The sequence below is a fragment of the Oxyura jamaicensis genome, chromosome Z, assembly GCF_011077185.1.
Source record: "Oxyura jamaicensis isolate SHBP4307 breed ruddy duck chromosome Z, BPBGC_Ojam_1.0, whole genome shotgun sequence".
Classification (NCBI taxonomy): domain Eukaryota; kingdom Metazoa; phylum Chordata; class Aves; order Anseriformes; family Anatidae; genus Oxyura; species Oxyura jamaicensis.
In genome coordinates, this window is record NC_048926.1 from 52,507,132 (window position 1) to 52,526,046 (window position 18,915).

General features: G+C 45.9%; 1 protein-coding gene across 3 annotated transcripts in view; it reads left to right on the forward strand.

The window, feature by feature from the left end:
- PSD3 (pleckstrin and Sec7 domain containing 3) overlaps positions 1-11,412 on the forward strand; it is a 100,145-nt gene extending 88,733 nt beyond the window's left edge. For all 3 annotated transcript variants that reach the window (XM_035310195.1, XM_035310193.1, XM_035310194.1), the window contains 4 exons: positions 118-275; positions 1,104-1,248; positions 4,405-4,548; positions 10,981-11,412. In XM_035310195.1, the coding sequence (XP_035166086.1) occupies positions 118-275; positions 1,104-1,248; positions 4,405-4,548; positions 10,981-11,193 (660 nt within the window). In that variant the 3' untranslated portion in view covers positions 11,194-11,412. The remainder of the gene's footprint in view (positions 1-117; positions 276-1,103; positions 1,249-4,404; positions 4,549-10,980) is intronic.
- The last annotated feature ends 7,503 nt before the right edge of the window (positions 11,413-18,915 follow it).

Consider the following 18,915-nt stretch of genomic DNA (forward strand, 5'->3'; position numbering starts at 1 on the left):
GTTCACGTACTTCAGTACTTCTCATGACTATGCAACAAGGTTTTTTCTTAGGTTAAGGAAAGAGGAGTAGCACATGGAGAAATAAGATGCCATTTTTTATCTTGTTAATTCCTGTAGGATGAGTACAAGCCAGAAAAGGCTTTGTCGGAGGAAGATCTGAAGAATGCAGTTAGCGTGCATCATGCGCTGGCATCCAAGGCAACAGACTATGAGAAGAAACCCAATGTCCTCAAGCTTAAAACAGCAGATTGGAGGGTCCTGCTTTTCCAAGCCCAGTAAGTGCTCTCTTTTGATTTGTGCCAATAGTTCAGGAAAGAAAGCGTTTTTTTAGGAGGGGCAAATTCATGCCTGGACAAGTTAAAGCAGAGGCTTAAGAGGTTCAATCTGTTTATTTGATCAGAAATAAGATTAAGTAGTGATTTGATTAAAGTGCACAAGTAGTTTATGAGAAAGATCAGGTTTTAAGAACCTTTTTAATCTAGCTGAGAAAGGCATAACAAGATGCAGCAGCTGGAAGCTGAAGCTGCAGGAAATTCAATTTGGAAACAAGGCACAAACTTTTAACAGTCAGGGTGATTAATCATTTTAACAAATGACCAAAGGCAGTCTTGGATTCTGGCTCCTGATGTCATCAGGACCCAGCCGGATGTCTTTCTAGAAGATATACTTTGGTCAGAAACAAAGTTACTACTTAATACAAGAGTAATTTGATTAAGTTCTTCAGGCTGTGATATCCAGACAGAACAAATGACCTGCCTTTTGCTTCTGGCATTAAAACCTGTGCATCAGTTTTCTACGTTAGCCTATTTCTACTGAAATCCACATGGAACCTCCTAGCGATCTGTTGGGTACAGAACAGCTGAGACCTTACGACACACATCTGAATCAGGGCATTCTCTGCCTCTTGTTTCCTGTGTCACTTGGTTTCAATTAGGAAAAGATGCATGTTAGGGTGAGTTATAGACACTAACTGCTCACAAGAGCCAGAAGACTCATCAGACTGAAACTTGTTCATGTTCTCACTTTAAAAGTGCCATTGAAGGGGTAGGGAAGATGGAGAGGAGGCTGAGTCAACAGGTTCTCAGTATGTGTTTCTTCCCCAGGAGCCAAGAAGAAATGCAGACCTGGATCAACAAGATTAACTGTGTGGCTGCTGTCTTCTCTGCACCACCATTTCCAGCAGCTATTGGCTCTCAGAAGAAGTTCAGTCGCCCACTCCTGCCAGCTACCACAACGAAGCTATCTCAGGTGAGCTGTTTTTGTATGGAGGGTAGGTGATGGAGACTTCTCTGACTGGCTGGGGCCTGGAAGGTGGTTCTTAACTTTTTCTTTTTGTTCCTGTCAGTGCTGGTATTTGTAGGAGAAATAGGCATGCACGGACGTCTGCTAGCAGGGTAAATCTCTGCTCGTTTCCTGAGCCAAGATTTTAAGTAGGGGGAGAGAAGGATAAGACTTGAATATAATTTTTTTATATTTCCAAAGGAAAGAAACAATCACCAGTATACCTAGTACTAGATAGAGAATTTTCATCCCATGGATATAGCTCTGCAGAGGACATTTCAAATACCATCAGACTGGTGATTTTATGAATTTGAGAGTTTATTGCCACTTGTTTGAGAAGAAATGGATGTATTCCTGCGTGTTTGGGTTATTGGGGTGATAAAGGGCGAAAGCTGATTTCATCAGTCAAACATGAATTATATTTTTCCCATAATTCTTTTCCGGACTCCAATCCTTATCAGCTGAGGGATTTCTTCTTTTATGTCTTTGTCAACTGTCTCTTACATGAGCATCCATGGTCTTCCCTTGGGATCACATAACCTTTTATTTTCCGCAACAACCTGTGGCAGGGAGTTTCACACATCTATTACTTGCATGAACAAACACCTACCTCTGCTGTTTTCAGACTGGCTGTGCCTGGTGCTTGCACCTATAGCTCTGTGTACTCTGATGTGATGGATGCCTGCAGTTCCTCCTGCATAGACAGGAACCCACTATTGATTGTGTCAATCAGATTGACAGAGTGGCAGAGGGGATAGATCCCAGTCCTAGGTATATAATTTTACAAATAAAATCCTGTAACTTTTAGTCATCTCCTCATGCTGGATTGCTTCTTAAATGCATTTTTGCCATCTTCATAGCTTAGCAACACTCCTTAGAAACCATTATCTCATAATCTGCATTTCTCTAAGAGGGTGTTTTTATATCGCCCCTGCTTTTTCCCTCTCTGTGGCAATAGCCGTTTTCCTTGTGATGTGGTGACCGACTTTCTATCTTCTATTCTGGGTTAAAGTTTAAAACATGTCTCATGCAGGATAATAATAACTTGTCCTTTTACTCATACATACTTTTTATATACTGATATGGGGTTTCAATAATTTACCCCCAGTCACCAAAAAAAGCCTTTTTACTCATCATTGTTCTGTGTGGTTGTTCCATTTAGCACATTGTTTCCTAGTCTCACTGTTTCTGTTTAATCTGGAAAGGGAAAAAAATAGAATATAGCCCTGTGGTTTGCGTCTTGAAGAAGAGGAGACAGAAAAAGTGGAATAAGATAAGCTGTTTTAGCTAAAGGCAGAAGAATGTTAAGTGTTCAAAGCAGATAAATTCAAAGACAAGCAGAAACATGTCTGCTTTTATCTGTCAATGTGGAAAAGCTGCCAGCAGGCTGCTTCTCATTTGGCAGACCAAAAAATATGAAATTGTCAAATCCCTCTGGTTGCTGTTTAGGATTTTGTGGACTGAATCATGATGCACAGTGCTTCTTCAGGGGGCTTTTTCCCAGTCAGACAGATGTCAGGATGCCTTGAGAACATAACATGGGCAAGGGAGACAGGGTGGACATGACAGGTTGCACAAGATCATTGGAACAAGTTTGCTTTCAGTGTCTGATCTTGGTTAGTCCAGAGGGATGTGACAAAACTATATGTAAAGGAACAACCAGTGTAGAAAGGATCTCGTAGCTTTGTTTGCCTTCTTTCCGAGGGTGGGCATGCACACACAAAAACACCAAAGCGCTGCTGCCCTGGAAATTACAAGTGCCAAATTAATGGCTTCTCAAAGACCTCCTGTCATCAGACTGGAGAACTCACTGCAACAGGATGTCACTGAGACCAGCAATTTAGCACGAAGTAAGAAGTGATTGGATACTTAAAGAAAAAGCAGCAGATCAAGGGTAGTTACTAACAGCAACAAGGATTTTTGGCAGTCAATAGAGATCAGTTTGAGCCCACCCATGTATAGGCGGAGGCAAATTATCCCACATATTTCCTTCTACGGTCCTCTTGCAAAAAGAAGGTGAAACACAAGATTAGCTGGGAATCAGCTGTTGTCCTCTGTAGAAGTTTTCCCCATTCTGCTCTTTTCTGCAGCTCCAATTCAGTGAGCTAAAAGGCTTAGTCCTTGGTGTGACTCAGTGTGCTGCAGACATGTCTGATAGAGGCTTGAAGCTGCAAGCTGCACATCCACACCACTAGGGGACAACTACTGGCAGCAGTCCCCTCTTCTGAGGCTAGGTAAATATTTGTTAGCTGAGCTGGGTGCTACCTGCTGTTCTGACTCTGCCTAAGTCATTGAGTTTGCATGATTGTGTTGATATTTTGGACTTACCTAAATCAAACATAATTTTAGATCCAAGCCTAGAGATGGCCAGAAGGCCATGCAGCAGGAGCTGGAAACCTTCTGAGCTGAGGGAAGGTTAGCTGACAGATGGACTGGAGGAAGTGAGTGGGCCTGGGATTATGATAAAGGAAATTGCCTAGAAAGAGGGAGTAGCAGCTCCTTGCTCTCTCCAACTGCACAGTGGGAAAAAAGCTGGTAGCAGCTTAGCAAAATGAGATACCTTTTTAGGAGAGGACAACCCTTCCTTTCCTGGATTCATTGCATTGTTCTGAACAAATGGAAAACACAGACTGGAGAGCATTTGGTAGAATAGAAATGGAAGTAAGGACCCTGTCCTCTCTGTCCTGGAAGGAGCTACTTTTATATTGCAAAGACCTGAGGCAGGGTCTCTGCCTGTCTCATTCTGCCCTTGGTCTGACTCTGTATAACAGCCTTAATTAATTTGCCAAAAATGTATTAAAGCAGAAGTGTCATGTTGTCAGTAGTGCTCTACAGCAAGCTGCTTCCGCTGCTCCCAGCAAGGCAAGGGATGACAGGTTTGCTATCCTTCCCAGTGGCATCTGCTCACTGCTGAGTTCTTCTGCAAAGTTGGCCACTTTGCTTGGATGCCTTTGAGAGAGCTGTTGGGGGCAGAGGATGGGGAAAACAAGCCTGATCAATCTAATTAAAATTAGTTACGGGAAAGAGAGAAATTACTTGTTATTATACAAGGATCTCTCTTTACTTTCCTTTGCTTACTGAGTATTTTATATTCTGTAATTTATGTGCCTCGTGTTTCTGAAGGATGAACAGCTGAAATCCCATGAAGCTAAGCTGAAGCAAATCTCCACCGAGCTTGCTGAACATCGCTCTTACCCTCCTGACAAGAAGCTGAAAGGAAAGGAAGTAGATGATTACAAACTGAAAGACCACTATCTGGAGTTTGAGGTATGTATGGGAAACATTATTGCTTTTACTTTTTAGGTGTGGATGGAGCTGGTCTCAGATTTGTGATACAATCCAGGAGTTCTTCATTTTTCACCTTTACCCACTGAGGAGGATGTTCTTTTTTGACAGATATGTCACAGCAATCCCAGAAGTTGGGATGTGGTTCTTTCTTTTGATAAAGACTTCCTGTGAATTTGGCTGTGGGCTTAACTCCTTATCTATAAAATGGAAAAACATGACCCTCCGTCCTTGCCTGTTTTATCTCTTTGAAGACATGACAAGCTTTTCAGGCAGGAACTGTCTCATGTTGTAAGACTGTGTGTTGTGCACTGTGGTGGGACTCCTGTCTTTACCTGGAATTACTGCACTGTGGAGTAATGCAGATCGTAATAATTATCTTGCATTGGTATGTTCTGAAGGCATAGCTCTTCTAAAACTTATGTCATAAGCCTGCCTCTTGAGAGCTATTTGTGTTGTCTACCAGTGAGCTAGACATCAGGATGAGCAGGTGAAGGGTAGAATTAAAGATCACAGGAGTGACTGATGCAATTTAGGCAGCTGTACGGGGACATTGTTCTGAGATTCTGACAGCAGCTTTTATCTTTTACTGTGTCTGCCACATGGTAGGGCTATGTGGGAAGGGTTGGGCAGCCCAGCAGATGGCTGGTGTTTTTCATAGCTGCACCTTTGAGCGTTTTCCCACAGAACTGCAAGTCATTGTTGCCTTGGATCTGAAAGGATCTTAAGGCAGCCACTGCCTTACAAGGAATATCCACACACTGAAGAAAGAGCAGAGGTATTTTCTGTTACGATCCATAGAGGTTCCAAGAGATTAAAGTTTATCGGCAGTGTTTGCAGAGAGAAAGGTCCCTTAATCAACTGCTGATAGAGACAGCTGCCTTCTGCCTGGAAGGAGGGAATTCTTCATGGGAATGAGCATACCAATTTGACAGTGGAGTAAAGGAGTCCTGGAGCAGGGACTGCTGTGGCTCCTGGTTTTCATTCAGGCTGTAACTGATATTCTCTTCTCCATCTTGGGCAAAGGGTGTGTATTTTAATGGACTAAAGAGCTCAGAGCTCTCTCCTACATTCCTCAGACATACAAACAGTTCTGATGAAGGCTGTGGCTTAATGAAACTCCATTCAGGTAAGAAGTCAGGGGGACCACCAAAGGAGATGGTGGAGGTAACACAAGCCTTCAGAGCTGAAGTAAGCCTCTCACCATGTATTATGTGTGTTATTATTGTTTTGGAGGGCCTCTTGTTGCTCCTGGGCTGACTGGCTGTGTACTTCTGCTGTTGCAGAGGAAGGTTGTAGCCCCTTGTTGTGAGTTCGATTTTGCTGTAGCTCTGGGCTGCTGTTGTTGCACATGGTGAGCTTGAGATGTGTTCCTGCTGTTTTGTCAAGGGAGCACAGTTGGCTAGTTTGATTTTCCACATCCCACATATCTGAAATGATCTGATAAACAATCAAATGAGGAGGTGGTGGAAAGGACTGGTAAGCGAAGACTACACAATGATGTGAAGAAAGACTTCTTAATCAACAAAACAGGGCTAAAGCAGGTTCATCTCACACATAGTACATAATTAAGGAAGAGCCCACAGGACAACATTATGGGGAAAGCTCCCGTACCCTTTTTGAGAAATCAGTACAGCTGGATGCCTCTGAAGTGCCTGTGTGCCAATGCATACGGCATGGGAAATGAACAGAATAAAGCAGAGATCTGTGTGCAGTTGCAGGCTACAGTCTCATTGGGACCACAGATATCCGTTTGGATAGTTCACACAACATGAGTGCTGCCATGAATGGATACAGGCTTTTTAGGAAGGACAGACGTAGATGGAGTGGAGGGGGAGTCATCTTTTATGGGGGTGAGCAGCAGGATCACATGAAGCTTTGCCTAGGGAAGGGTAATGAGCCAGCTGAGCGCGTGTGGTCAAGATTAGTGCGCACACCAAGACAGGTGACATTGTGTTGGTTGTCTGATAGGCCATTTCAAAGTTCTGGAAGAAGCCTTGTGTTTGCAGGCCCTGGCTCTCCTGGGCAATTTCAACCACCATGATATCTGCTGGAGAGACAACACAGCAGAGTGCAAGCAATCCAGGAGGTTTCTGGAGAGCAGTGACAACCCCTTAACACAGGTGATCGAGGAGCAGACAAGGAAAGGCACTTCACTGGACCTCTTACTTATGAATAAGGAAGCAGTGGTCGGGCATATGAAAGTCAGGGACAACTGTGGATGCAAGTGACTATGAGATGTGAACTTCAGGATCCTGTAAGGAGTTGGCAAATTAAAGAGTAGGATCACAGCCTTGAACTCCAGGAGAGCTGACATTGGCGTGTTCAGGGAACTGCTTGGAAGGATCTTATGGGATATAGCTTTGGGGGAAAGAGGGCTCTGGGAGAGCTGGTCAGTTTTCAAGTATCATCTCCTTCTAGCTCAGGAATGCTCTACCCTGATGGGCCAGAAACCAGGCAGAAGTGGCAGAAAACCTTCATGGATCAACAGGGAGCTCCTGAAAAAAAATCAACCATAAAAATGTACAGAAGTGGAAGCAGTGGCAAATGGCATAGGAGGAATATAGAGATACTGTCTGAGCATGTGAGGTTGGGTTTAAGGAAGTCAAAGCCCAAGTGAAGTTGAATTTGTCAGAAGGTGTGATGGTCAAGAAGAAAGCTTTCTAGGGGTATATTAGCAGCAGAACAAACAGGGAAAATAAGCGTCCTAGCTAGAGCCTGTTATGAAGCAGGGGTCCTGGTCACAAAGGACAGGAAGGGGCCAAGGTAGTCAGTCTTCTTTGTCTAGGTCTACTGGTAAGACTAGCCTTCAGCAATTGCAAGACCACGATCCCAACGGGAAAATCTGGAGCAAGGAAGACTTACCTTGGGGAATGAGGATAAAATCAGGCAATAATTTAAGCAGGATACACACACATCCATGGGATCTGATGGGCTGCACCCATGAGTGGAGCTCTGAGGGACTTGGATGATGACATTGGGAGGCCATTCTCATTTACCTTTGAAAGGTCCTGGTAATCAGGTGAGGTTCCTGAGGAATGGAGGAAAATAAATTCCTATCTTCAGCAGGGGCAAGGTCCAGAGAACCACAGGCTGGCTAGCTTCTTCTCCATCCAGGTAAAAGGTGGTAGAGCAAATTCTCCTGGAAGTCCCTTCCAAAAACATTAAAGACAAGGTGACTAGCAATCATCAGTATGGGTTTATGAAGATGAAATTGTGCCTGACCAATGTGATAGCTGGTTGAACAGCGGTGATCAAGGGGTTGTGAGCAATGGCATAGTCAATTCTGAACACAGCACTCCGATTTGCACATTTAAACCACACACTTACCCTCCATAGGGGTGTTGCGCAGCTAAGGAGAGCAAAAGAGTTTCTTGGGTTTGGGCCCTTGACTCAAAGTTTATTTTCTATCGCTCCTGGAAGCACGATGAGTTAGGATGAAACATAGGCTATACTGTCTGATGGTTTGGAAAGACTGATAAAGAGATTGTTGGGTGTGTATGTTTGTTTTCTGTTCCCTGTCAATTTTATTTAGAGAATTATGTCAGATTCCTCAGGACAAAGCAGAACCAGCATAGCACATTAAACAAAAGATATATTTTCCCCTAGTGAGACCCGTGAACAGCGATTGAACTGCATGGTTCAAATCTGTGACCAGCGCTGCAAGAATGCCTGTCTAAGCAGGCAAAGGGTGGTACCAGCTTTGGTGGGGTGTGAGACAGTGATTCAAGGTGCTGCTGTGCAAAGCTGAATTACCTGACACAGATTTCACAGACCATGTTGAAGTATCAGTTCAGCAGTTTGGGAAAAAAAAAAAAAGAGCTATACAAAAGTCCTGAATGGAAACTTTCCACCAGCTTGGAATTTCTTCACCTTTCCTTCAGAACAAAGTGCTGTCAGGGTCAGTCAGGAACTGGTGGTAGACTTTGCTGCATGAGGTTACAGCAAAAGGACAAGAGGCAGGTGAGGCAGTATTTTGTACTTGCCTCTTTCAAGCAGAGCCTGCAGGCCAGACCTTTCATCTGTGTACAAAGGGCCAGACTGATACATCCCCAAGCACAGCAAAAAGGACCTGTTAGTTCCAAAGAAAGCAGCATAGTCCCATTAGGGAGGAAGAAACCAGATTCCTTTTCAGTAGGCTCTTGTAATTTCATTCAACCACTTGAGTTCCCTTCGTTCTTATTCCTGATGTAATACAAGCGATGGCAATTCCTTGTGAGGGGAGGTGAACAAGGAGTTGCCTGGTCCTTGTTCGGGGATGTGTCCTCGATCATTTTTCCTTGCTGGTGCTTTTGCTTGTAAAAACCAAGCAAAGAACGTTTCCTCTTTGTTTGTTGTCTGAAAAAGTGCTAATCCAGGTTATAATTGCTCAGAATGGCAAATTTATGAGCAAGAGATGTTTCAAGCACTGTCAGTGAGAGGTGAAGTCAGAAATTTGATGGATGGCTGTCTCATCTCATCTTCATTACATACATTCAGTCTTCAGAAGTACGTACAGTACATACATTGTCTTCAAATTGCAAAAGCTTTAGAACATTTTTTAATTTTTGTCTTATTTTCTTGACAGAATTTTCCAGATTGCTTTCTTTTAAGGAAAAGTTTCCACCAAATTGAATACGTAGCTTCTTCAAATGTCAGATCGTCATTAAAAGAGCGAGTTTGCAGCTGAGATCAGTTGAGAAACTTTTGGATGCATTGCTTAGATGAGACAGAAATCATGAGCCCGCAGAGTCCCTGATAAAATGGCCACTGACAGAAGTGCAGGAAGAACTGGTCCTGGATTTCTGTTCTTATTGCCAGGTCTTGTGACCCCAGAGGTGTTTACTGGACAAGTAAAACAAGTAAAATTCCATACGGCAGTAATGTTCTCCTCTCCCTTGATGCATATTGTGCTGATACCAGGGTTAGAGCACTCACTGTCGTGGCTTCTTTTTCTTGCAGAGGTGTCCCATTCGTTGTGTGATGAATCATTCATCAGCCCAGCGCATTGTCAGATTTCTGCTTGCTGTTTCTCCATTTCCTTTCGTATTGAATGACACATCTTACCTGCTTAACGTCTTTGTCTCTGGAGCTCCAAATACGGAATTGATAAGAGAATGGTTTTTTTTTTGTTTGTTTATTTTTTTTAGGTGTATTTTTTTATGATCCTCCTCTATGAGGTTTTGTTTATTCAAAGGACTTTTTGGAAACACAGTCACATTCTCTCCTTTTTTTTCCGTTGTATTCCATTCTTTAAAGTAGTTACAAAGCTTTTAGCCTTTTTTTTTTTGCCTGTAAATAAGTATTATTACATGGTATTTTTTATTTTATTACAAATTGGAAGAATTTTCTCAAAGCACTTTTTGCTTAGTCAGGAACATAACAGTTTGGCAGCTGTTTTCAGTGGAAACATTTATACTTTCTTTCGCCGGCCCCTGTCCCACTGAGATCACCTTCATTACAATGCCTGCATTATGTCTGTAGTGGTTATGTCACGGTCAGGTTATTGAACAAATGCCAAGAGGTGGGTTGCTCTGTTCCCAACACCTCCTGCCCCAGGTAATGGTTTCGAGGCCCTGCGGTGCTCTTTTGTTAATCCACCTTCAGTTTGTTGTTTGCTGAGGTGTTCTGTGCGGAAAGGTGTTACCGTGACACAATAGAGCAAAGTCTTCCCATTGGAACAGGAAAGCTCTGCTCCAGAGAAGGAACGGGAGCAAGCAGGAATGGAGCGTGGTAAAGTGAAGAAAATAGAAGTGTCTGGACAGAGAGCACGCTTTATCCTTCATCGTTAGCTGTCCTGTCAGGGGAATGAATATTCCCTGCTGCTCTCATATCCCTCTCATCTGCTTTTCCTTCTCAAAGGGTGGCATCTTCTCAAGGGCTTGGGGGTGGCCAAGCTGGAACAGTCTGAGATTAAAAGGACCCTGCTTTGGTTTCTGAATCCAGAAAAGCAGGACCTGCTGATGGGAATGGTGCATTGCAGGGGGGAGATGTAGCCATCCAGAGCATGATTCTTGTTGTCCCTTATTCCATTTTGCTGCACATTAACTCCATGCTTTCTTCAGGCACGTAACGTCTTGATATATGTGAGCATAGGAGGTGACTCAGCATGACTAAGGTCAGCAAGCTCTTGCTTGGTGTTGTTACTCAGAAATCACCACGCACTCCTGCTAGGCGAGAGCCACCATTCAGCAGAGCGCTGGGATTTGTATGCTGCAGAACTGAGTGCCTTAAATTGCACAGCATCCCTAGGCACAGCCTGCCTGAAATCCTTTTTGCACAGTGTAATTTACATTAGCCGCCATTGTTCGCATCCATATTAGACTCCTAGCTCTCAAGGCCAGTTGAAACCATTATGTTACCTAGACGGTCTCACAAAAATGCTTCTGCAGAATTTCTCCTAGGCTGATTCGGGCCTTTCTTTTCGTTTCCCAGAAAAATCGCTATGAGATTTACGTTGGCCTCCTGAAAGAAGGGGTGAAGGAGCTGCTGAGCGGAGGCGAGAACGACGCACCAGGACTGAAGAAATCCCACTCAAGTCCGTCGCTCAACCAGGAGTCTCCAGTTAGTGCCAAGGTGAAACGCAATGTCTCGGAGAGGAAGGACTACAGGCCAGAAACACCCAGCATTAAGCAGAAGGTCACTTAGGGCGGAAGTGATAGCTAGGGGAACAGCCATGCAGCAAAGTACCGGTGGTCAAATTTTTTTCCATTTAATAACCTGTCATTCACAAAATTAAGTGCATCTGCCTGAATGGGGTGTTAGTGACATTTTCTATTGTATATTTTGCTGTTTCTGTGCAGATTGTGGGAGATGTCTTTGCTCCTGCTTTGCTTTGCTTTGTTAATTTATCATTTAGCAATTGAAGCATCGGGACTTTTTTGTGTTCTGTTTTTAAAGGAGCTGGGGGAGGGGTAGAGCGCTGTGACGTATATTCTGTCTCTTCCCCGTTTATCTCCTCCCATCGGCACGTGGCTTTCATCTCTCAAGTCACTTGTCACTTTATTTACGTGGTGGGTGGGAAAAAAACTGGACAAATGCTGCAGTGTTGTGAATGTGAGCTGTAGCTGTGAGAAATTTGTGCAAACGGGCAGCTGCAGAGGGCTGGATAGGACCTAGGGTGCTGGGAACATTGGTTTCCTGACAATGCGGAGCGTGTTGGTACTGGCAATTAGCAGTGGGTGCTACGGTAAATAGTCGCTGTTGCTTATTGTTACTACGTTGACCCTGGACCCACAAAGGCAAAGGAATGCAACCTGGAAATCTCTGGCAATGCTGGGATGACAGCATTGGAATCATTTGTTTGCTTCTTTCCAAGCAAAAAGCCTTCTCCCGAGTTAGCAGGCTGGGGGGTATCCAAACCTGTCGTGTCTCTGTGGTCAGGGAGATGAGGAGTTACCCGGTTGGAATGAACCTGGGTTGCAGAGGTGGCTCCTGAGGATGTCAGCCACTAGCATTGTGTTGTAGAGACAAAGGGCCTCTGTGTAGTTTTTAACTATACACTCTTTACTTAGCTGCTATATAGAGCCTTATACATTGTCCCCCGATGCTCCCCTTTCCAGGAGTTCCCTTGTTGGTATGTGCAGATGTATGCAATTTCTCTGGTAGTGACAGTGCACTTTGCCTTTTCTCTTCAGAAAGGGATTCTCCTCAGCTATTTGTTTTACTTCTTTAGTTCATTTAGAGGTGGAAGAGGCTGGTGCAGGCTGGAAAACGGTACAGACGTGTCGTCGCTCAGGGCCAGGGTTTGATGCCATCCTGGCTCCTGCATGCCTGGAGGCCAGCACAAGGCTGCCTCAGCTTTGGCAGATCTTATCCTCTGCCTGCAGGGAGCCAGCCTGCCCTGCAGCTCCAGCATATCCCACTTCAGGCTTTCAGAGGGAGGCAGAGGCCAGGGAGAGGCCACCACGGGCAGAGCTTTCCATACCTCAAAGCCTTGCTTGGTCCGCAGATCCTTGGGGTGTTTGGCAGTCTTGAGTCAAAGGGGTCAGGGGAGTACAAAGATGACGCAGAGATCGTTTTTCTGTTTCCCGGCCCCTCTTGACTTGGGCAGCTTGGCACTGCAGAGAACGCTGGCTCACCTGGTACTTTACACGCTCAGTTTTAATCTCTGATTTAATCTCTGGCCTACTGCGTGAGCTTGGACAAGTCTCTCCCTCTTTCCTTTTTGCAGAATAGTTTAACCATTCTGGCTTTTCTCACAAAGCACCTTGAGAGGTAACGTTCAGCTGAAAAATACTTGTTGCTATTACTTTTGTTGGGCCTGGCGCAGGGTAGCCGTCCTGGTAGATGTAATTCTTAGTGTATAGAGAAATGTCCAGGTCAATGCAAGGACTGTTTAGAAATGTGCTGGTATTTCCAGCCTGAACAGTGTAGGGCCACACATCAAAAAAATTACCATCTGATGGGATTTGTGCTCTGCCAGACTTCCCAAAGGGTCCAAGTCAATTAGTCTAGCTTATCGAACTGCCAGTTCAGTGGGCAGAAAAGGGAGCAATCACAGAGAGAGGGACCCTAACAGGCACCACATGACTCGCCTCCCCCACTGAGGACCACCATGCAGCATCTCTCCTGATGCTGTGCTCACCACAGGCTGTAACAAAGATGTCGTGCACTCAGATGCCAGGAGGTGGTGAAGCGAATCGATCCTTGCAGTTGCAGCCCGGCAGCAGAGTCGGATGGGACTGATTCCGTGTGTGATGGTGGGACACACGCACATTTGGCATCTGCCACATGGGGCGGCTGCTCCATGCTGGAAGTCAGGAGGCTAGCACCTAACCCAAAAAACTGCAGGGATCTGAACAGAAACTGTCGGTGCTCACCAAGTGCTGTGGCTTTAGAAGTTGTGTGTGGTTTTGGTGGAGCAAGCGTTTGGTCCTCGTGCTGAAGGAGAGATGCCTTCTTTTACTGGGGCATGCTGCACTGGGAGGCTCAGTGCAGACAGGTGCATAGCAGGGCTTGTCGGAGGGGAGTGTTTGAATTAATCACATGTGGTAGATAAACAGCTCGTGGAGGGGAAACAGAGCCAGGAGATCCCTGCAGCTGCTCATCGTACTCTGGTGGATTTAAACAAACAATCAGAAGAGAGAGAGGTTATGCTAAGAGGGAAAAAGACATATGGGGAATGCTGAGTGCATATTTGAGAAGAAAACTTGTCCAGTCTTAGATAGCGGCATTTCACAGAAAGCATGCAGCAGGAACAGGAAAAAAAGGTGCAGATGTGTAAACGGGCCTTGCTTGCATGTCAGGGTGGGGTTGTCTGGATGAGGTTTTCAAAGGCATCCTGGAACACACGCAGCAGACCTCTTGTGATACTGAGTGCAGTGCTTTAAAAGGTGAAGAGGTGACATTTAACTTTTTTTCTCAGCTTTTAAAACGCTCTGCTGCTGTAGACTGGAGTTAAATTGCTGAACTCAAAAAAAAAAAAAAAAGATTCCTGTGAAATGCATTTCCCAGCTTTGATACAGAAACTGGTTAATTCCTTTTCAAAGTCACTGCAGAGGAGATGATTTGAAATAACAGGACAAGTCAAAAAGTAAGCTGCGAAAATGATTTTTTTTTTCAGTGTTTGTTATTTATTTTCCATTACCAGGTGTAGTTGCAAATGGATTGGGGTATAATTTTTAAGTCTCATCTGTGCTTAGCAAATGCATTTTTTCACTGCATTTTTTAGCAATTAAACGTTTGTTGAACTTGGAGCACTCTCGGTGAGACTGTTGAGGCGTGCAGATTAGTTTACTGAGAATTTGTCAGGTTCTGCTCAAGTTTTAATTAATGTCATTTTGCTCCATTGCTTTACAAATTCTAGGCATCCCAGGCACCCATGTGAATATGCACATTTCAGAGGCCAAGAGAAAAAGGAGATCCTGTCGAGAATGCCTAAGCCTCCTGGACTCCCTTAGGAACAGGATCATCTGCTGAGCAGTACTGTCATTTGCTTCTTTTTTTCCCCCGACGCTATTGTAAAGGGTGGGTGCAGATTCTCAGGGGGTGTCAGCGGTGCATCTTGTTGGGTGGCACCGCGGAGAGTCTGGCCAGATGGCTTTGCATGGTACCCAGTGCCCTGCCTTTCTTTGCTGAATGTTTGCCTTTATTAGAAATCAGTGTTTGATCTCAGTGACTCAGGAGCTCCCGTTGCAGCATGTAAGGATACTCTGCTGATTTTCAGCCCTCCCCTGGACCCCTGCATGCCTGGCTGTCCCCACCGTGCACCTGACCTTGGTATCATCTGAGCAGCCTGTGGCTTTCTGGGGATGCTAAATGTGAGCAGGAGTTACCTGAGGCTTGTTTTGGGCCCCCTTCAGCCCAGGCAGAGATGTGTCTAGATGCTCAGTGATAAGATCTTGCAGTGCCTGCTCGCTCAGCTGCAGCTGGCAGACCACTGCAAGTGTGCCTGCGAGCATGCAGCCCCCAAGCCAGCCTTTGCGTTGGTGCTGCCGGGGAGGTATCGCCCTTCCCTGTCATCCTCCCTGCTGCAGCCTGCCACCTGGAAGCCGCCGCTCAGGCAGAAGCTCTGCCCCCACGTCTTGAGAGGGGGGATGCGAGGAGGGGAGCAGGGCTGGGCCAGGAGAGACCCGTCCTGCTCTGAAGCCCTGCTGATTGCTCACCCTCTGTGTGGACTCCTCTCCCAGATGAAGGAGGAGCGGCAGGAGGGTCTGGACGTGACAGCAGAGAGGGGAGGGAGAAGCACAAAGATGCCTTCCCTCCTTCCACTCAGCAACCAAAGCAGGTGAGATACTCTCCCAACGCCAAAACGGCGCTCTCCTTCGTCAGCCGGTAGGATGCTGGGATTTTTGTTCAGCAGTGTCGTGAAAGAAAATCTCTGGGCTGGCTGTGTGTTTGTATGCGTCTTGCAGATAAATCACGCACGGACCAGTGAACATGACTGCAGCTTTTTAATCCAGTATTTATGTTGTGTCTTTAATTGATGTAGAGAGATAAGTCAGCCAGCAGGGTGATTAATGTAGCGGAGCTGTGGGGGAACGCTGTTCATCTGCGACTCCGACTCAGAGTTTTTCATCTATAGCCAGCCACTTGTAAATGGTTACCAGAAGCTTTCTAAGGGCTGTAACAGCTCATCCCTTAAGTGCTTTCTCTTTGATCCTGCCTGCTCCCAGGGTTCAGCCTGTCCAAGTTCAGGGGCTCTTCTGGAGCAAGGTGTGCAGCAGAGCCCTGCTTTAAACAGCAGTTTGAGCTAGCTGACCTCCAGAGGCCCCTTGAGACCTGGATTGATGGGTGACTTTTCACAGCTCCAGTGCCTTCCCATAATAGGCCGGTTGCTCTTCTGCCTTGAAACCATCAGACTTTTTTGTCTCACCCGAGTGGGGCTGGGTTCCCGCTTGGTTAGAGCATCTCCTTGGTGAGGAGGCTGTTGAGGCAGCGGGGGAAGTCAGAGGTGGCAGGATTATCACTGCATTTCTGGAGGGATTGCACTGCAGTGTTCTTCTTGAAAGTGAGGAAGGCTCTTCTCTGCAGACAGCTTACAGCTTACCCATGTCTGCATTCTCCATCCCTAAATCAATTTTGGCCTTATTGCAGTTAGTCTGACAGCTCCTTCTCCTTTTCTGTCAAGCTGCTCCTGTCTGTCATCTTAGCACCTCAGCTGCTTCTGTGTAACAGGTCTCTTTCCTTCCATGCTTGCAGAAATCCAGAAAATTTGACTGTCCCATCTTGCCTTGAGAAAACCTGCTCCGAGGCAGTACTGTGTTGAATGGATAACCTTTTGAGCAGCTTTCTCATTCTGCTCGTTTGTAGCCTGTATTTCCAGCCACAGTTATAGCTGGGAAGTGCGAGACAGAGTTTCAGACTTCTGTGATCCTTGTGTGTTACGCTGCATGGATGCAAGGTCCCCCTCCCACACTCAGACCAGACACTTGTGACATTCGTAGTCTCCTTTCCAAAAACCTCAGAGGCAGAGGCAGCCTGTGCTGTGCTGTGGGGAAACTTTGACATGCTGTTTTGCAAGGATTTGGGTACTTTCCAAATCAGGTCATACATTTTGCAACCTTTCAGGGAGCAGTGTAAAAAAAAGAAAAGAAAAAAATAAATGCCATTTTCAGTCAGTGCCCCCCAAGCACAGAGAGATGGTATCCAGAAACACCACCTGCTTTTGCAGAGGCATAGGCGGTATGAACACCTTGTCTCCAGCAGTCTTACAGGTTGCTGCTTGTTTGAACTTCACCCAGTGTGGCTCTCCCCAAGCTCTGGGGTGTCGTGTCTGCTCTTAGAGGGCAGTTCTGCAGGCCACATTTCACCAGTCTCCCCAGAGCATGACTGAAGCTCCTCAGCTTGTGTCCTGGCGTCAGCTGGCTAGGCTGCTGAGAGGGGCAAGCCAAAGAAGCTGTCTGAGAAATTTATTTGAAAGAGCTGGTTGCCAGCTTGTGCTTTATGGAGGGTATTTTTAGTGCATGCTCACGCAGTATGCCTGGCCTCTCCTCTCCTCTCTGTCTGATCTCTCCCAGCAGCCTAAGTGTAGTATAGTGAACTGCTCTACTTGGAGATCCTGAGCATTTACTCCAGCAAGAAGAGGCTTTGTCAGACTCCAGAGAAGCTGTATTCCCCAAGCGGAGCACCAGGGACCATCTCTCAAACGGCCAGTGATACCATAAGAAGACACTCAGAAAGCCAGTGCCACCCTCCATGGCTGCTCACCTCTTGGGACGTGGGCAATAGTATGCTTCATCGGTGCCCTCAGTGCTGGGGGAAATCAGAAACACCAGCTTCCTTTTCCACGGACGCTCTGCTGCTTAGGGAACCGGCCCCAGGCTGTGTCGCCAGCTGCTTCTCCCCCTTGCGACTGCAGCACCCTCATCCAGGGGTGTCACGGCCTCAGTGTGAAGAGGCTCGTTTAAATTAAAGCAAGGAGGGGAGGTTGTCCTGGGGAGCTGTGTCTGGAGGCCTTCTGTGAGACTCATCTCTCCCGTTGGCAACAACCAGCTGAGCAGTGAAAGGAGGCCAGCTCAACCCTGCCTGAGTGGAGGTACCTCGCTCATTTGTTTTGTGAGCTGCACTGAGGCTGCAGGTTAATTATTTATGAGAGCACTTCCTTAACGAGCGCAAGCAACAGCTTTCCCAAAGGCTGCACCGTTGACCTGACTTTGCTGCTGTGGTCAAAAGGAGCAAATATAGGTCAGCCCGCAGAGCTTCTGTCATCCCCCTTTGAGCAGTGAAATACTCTGCAAAAGTTATGAATTTTTTAAACAGTGAGGGACCTACCATGGCATCTGCTGTGAGGTCTGTGCCAGGAATCAGCTGGGGTACAGGCCTGAGGTTTATTTGGACTGAGGAGAAGTACATCACTTAGCAGTGCATGTGCTCAAAGCGCTACAGATTACAAGGGCACGACTTTTCTCTGACATAACCCTTTGCAATTAGCAGTCGCTCTGCAGCGACGCTCCGGTGTGTAATTCACCTACACTAGACCAACACAACAAGATAGCTTTTGTCCAAGCAGGCAAGGAAGGTATCAGCTTTGCCTTGTGCTGAACGAATACCCATGTAGCAGCTAGCCAACTGCTATGGGGATGTATTTGACGTGAAGTCCTCTGACCCCCCAGAGCCTCTTGCTGGGAATAGGGCGACCTGCGGTACCCAGTGTGCCACTTCACCAGGCAACTGCTATCGATGGCGAGAGTCTGAAGTCACTTACACACTTGTGAGAACCTCATGCTCAGTGCTGTTGAGTTCTGAAAAACTGTGGGACGAGAACAGGGGTGGGTCTTTTTTTGTTGTTGTTTCTTGTTTTGTGTGTACATATTCATGACAACTATGTCCTCTTATTTGAGGCTAGGATTAAACCTTGGCTAAAAGAACAGAGTTTTTTTGGCAGTTTGAAAACTTTAAAATCAATACTCTCTGCGTGAGGTACAATCTGAGGCTTACAGTACTTGGTGAACGTGTTTAAGTGATGCCTATAGATGTGTGTATGTGTTTCATAGGTATAGTATGGCTTCTGTGGCTCAGCACTCCAAAGCCTGCTATTCTTTTCTGAAGCTTATTTTTGTCAAAGCACTTAAACAGCTGCAAACTTTGTTAGGATGCTTGTTGTTCTAGTTGTTCTCAAATTAGGTTAAACAGTCATCAGAGCTTTTGCAGATTTAGGGTATCCCTTGAGCTGCCTTGATCTCCGTGTGTTGTCCACCAGGGGCTGCCTGTTGTTCTGCGTGTTGAAAGCAAAGGCACATGTTTGAGAGTCTAAGCGAGGATCACTGGGTGGTATTTTCTGCTAGCTCGACACCGGGCTTTCTCCCTGGTGGTGTCAGCTGATGCCTGCACCACGAGCATCCATGCCTGATTCTTCTGAAAATCACACTCTGGGGATCTATTACACAGCTTTACTTCTGAAAATGTTGACCTTGCTCTGTGAAAATT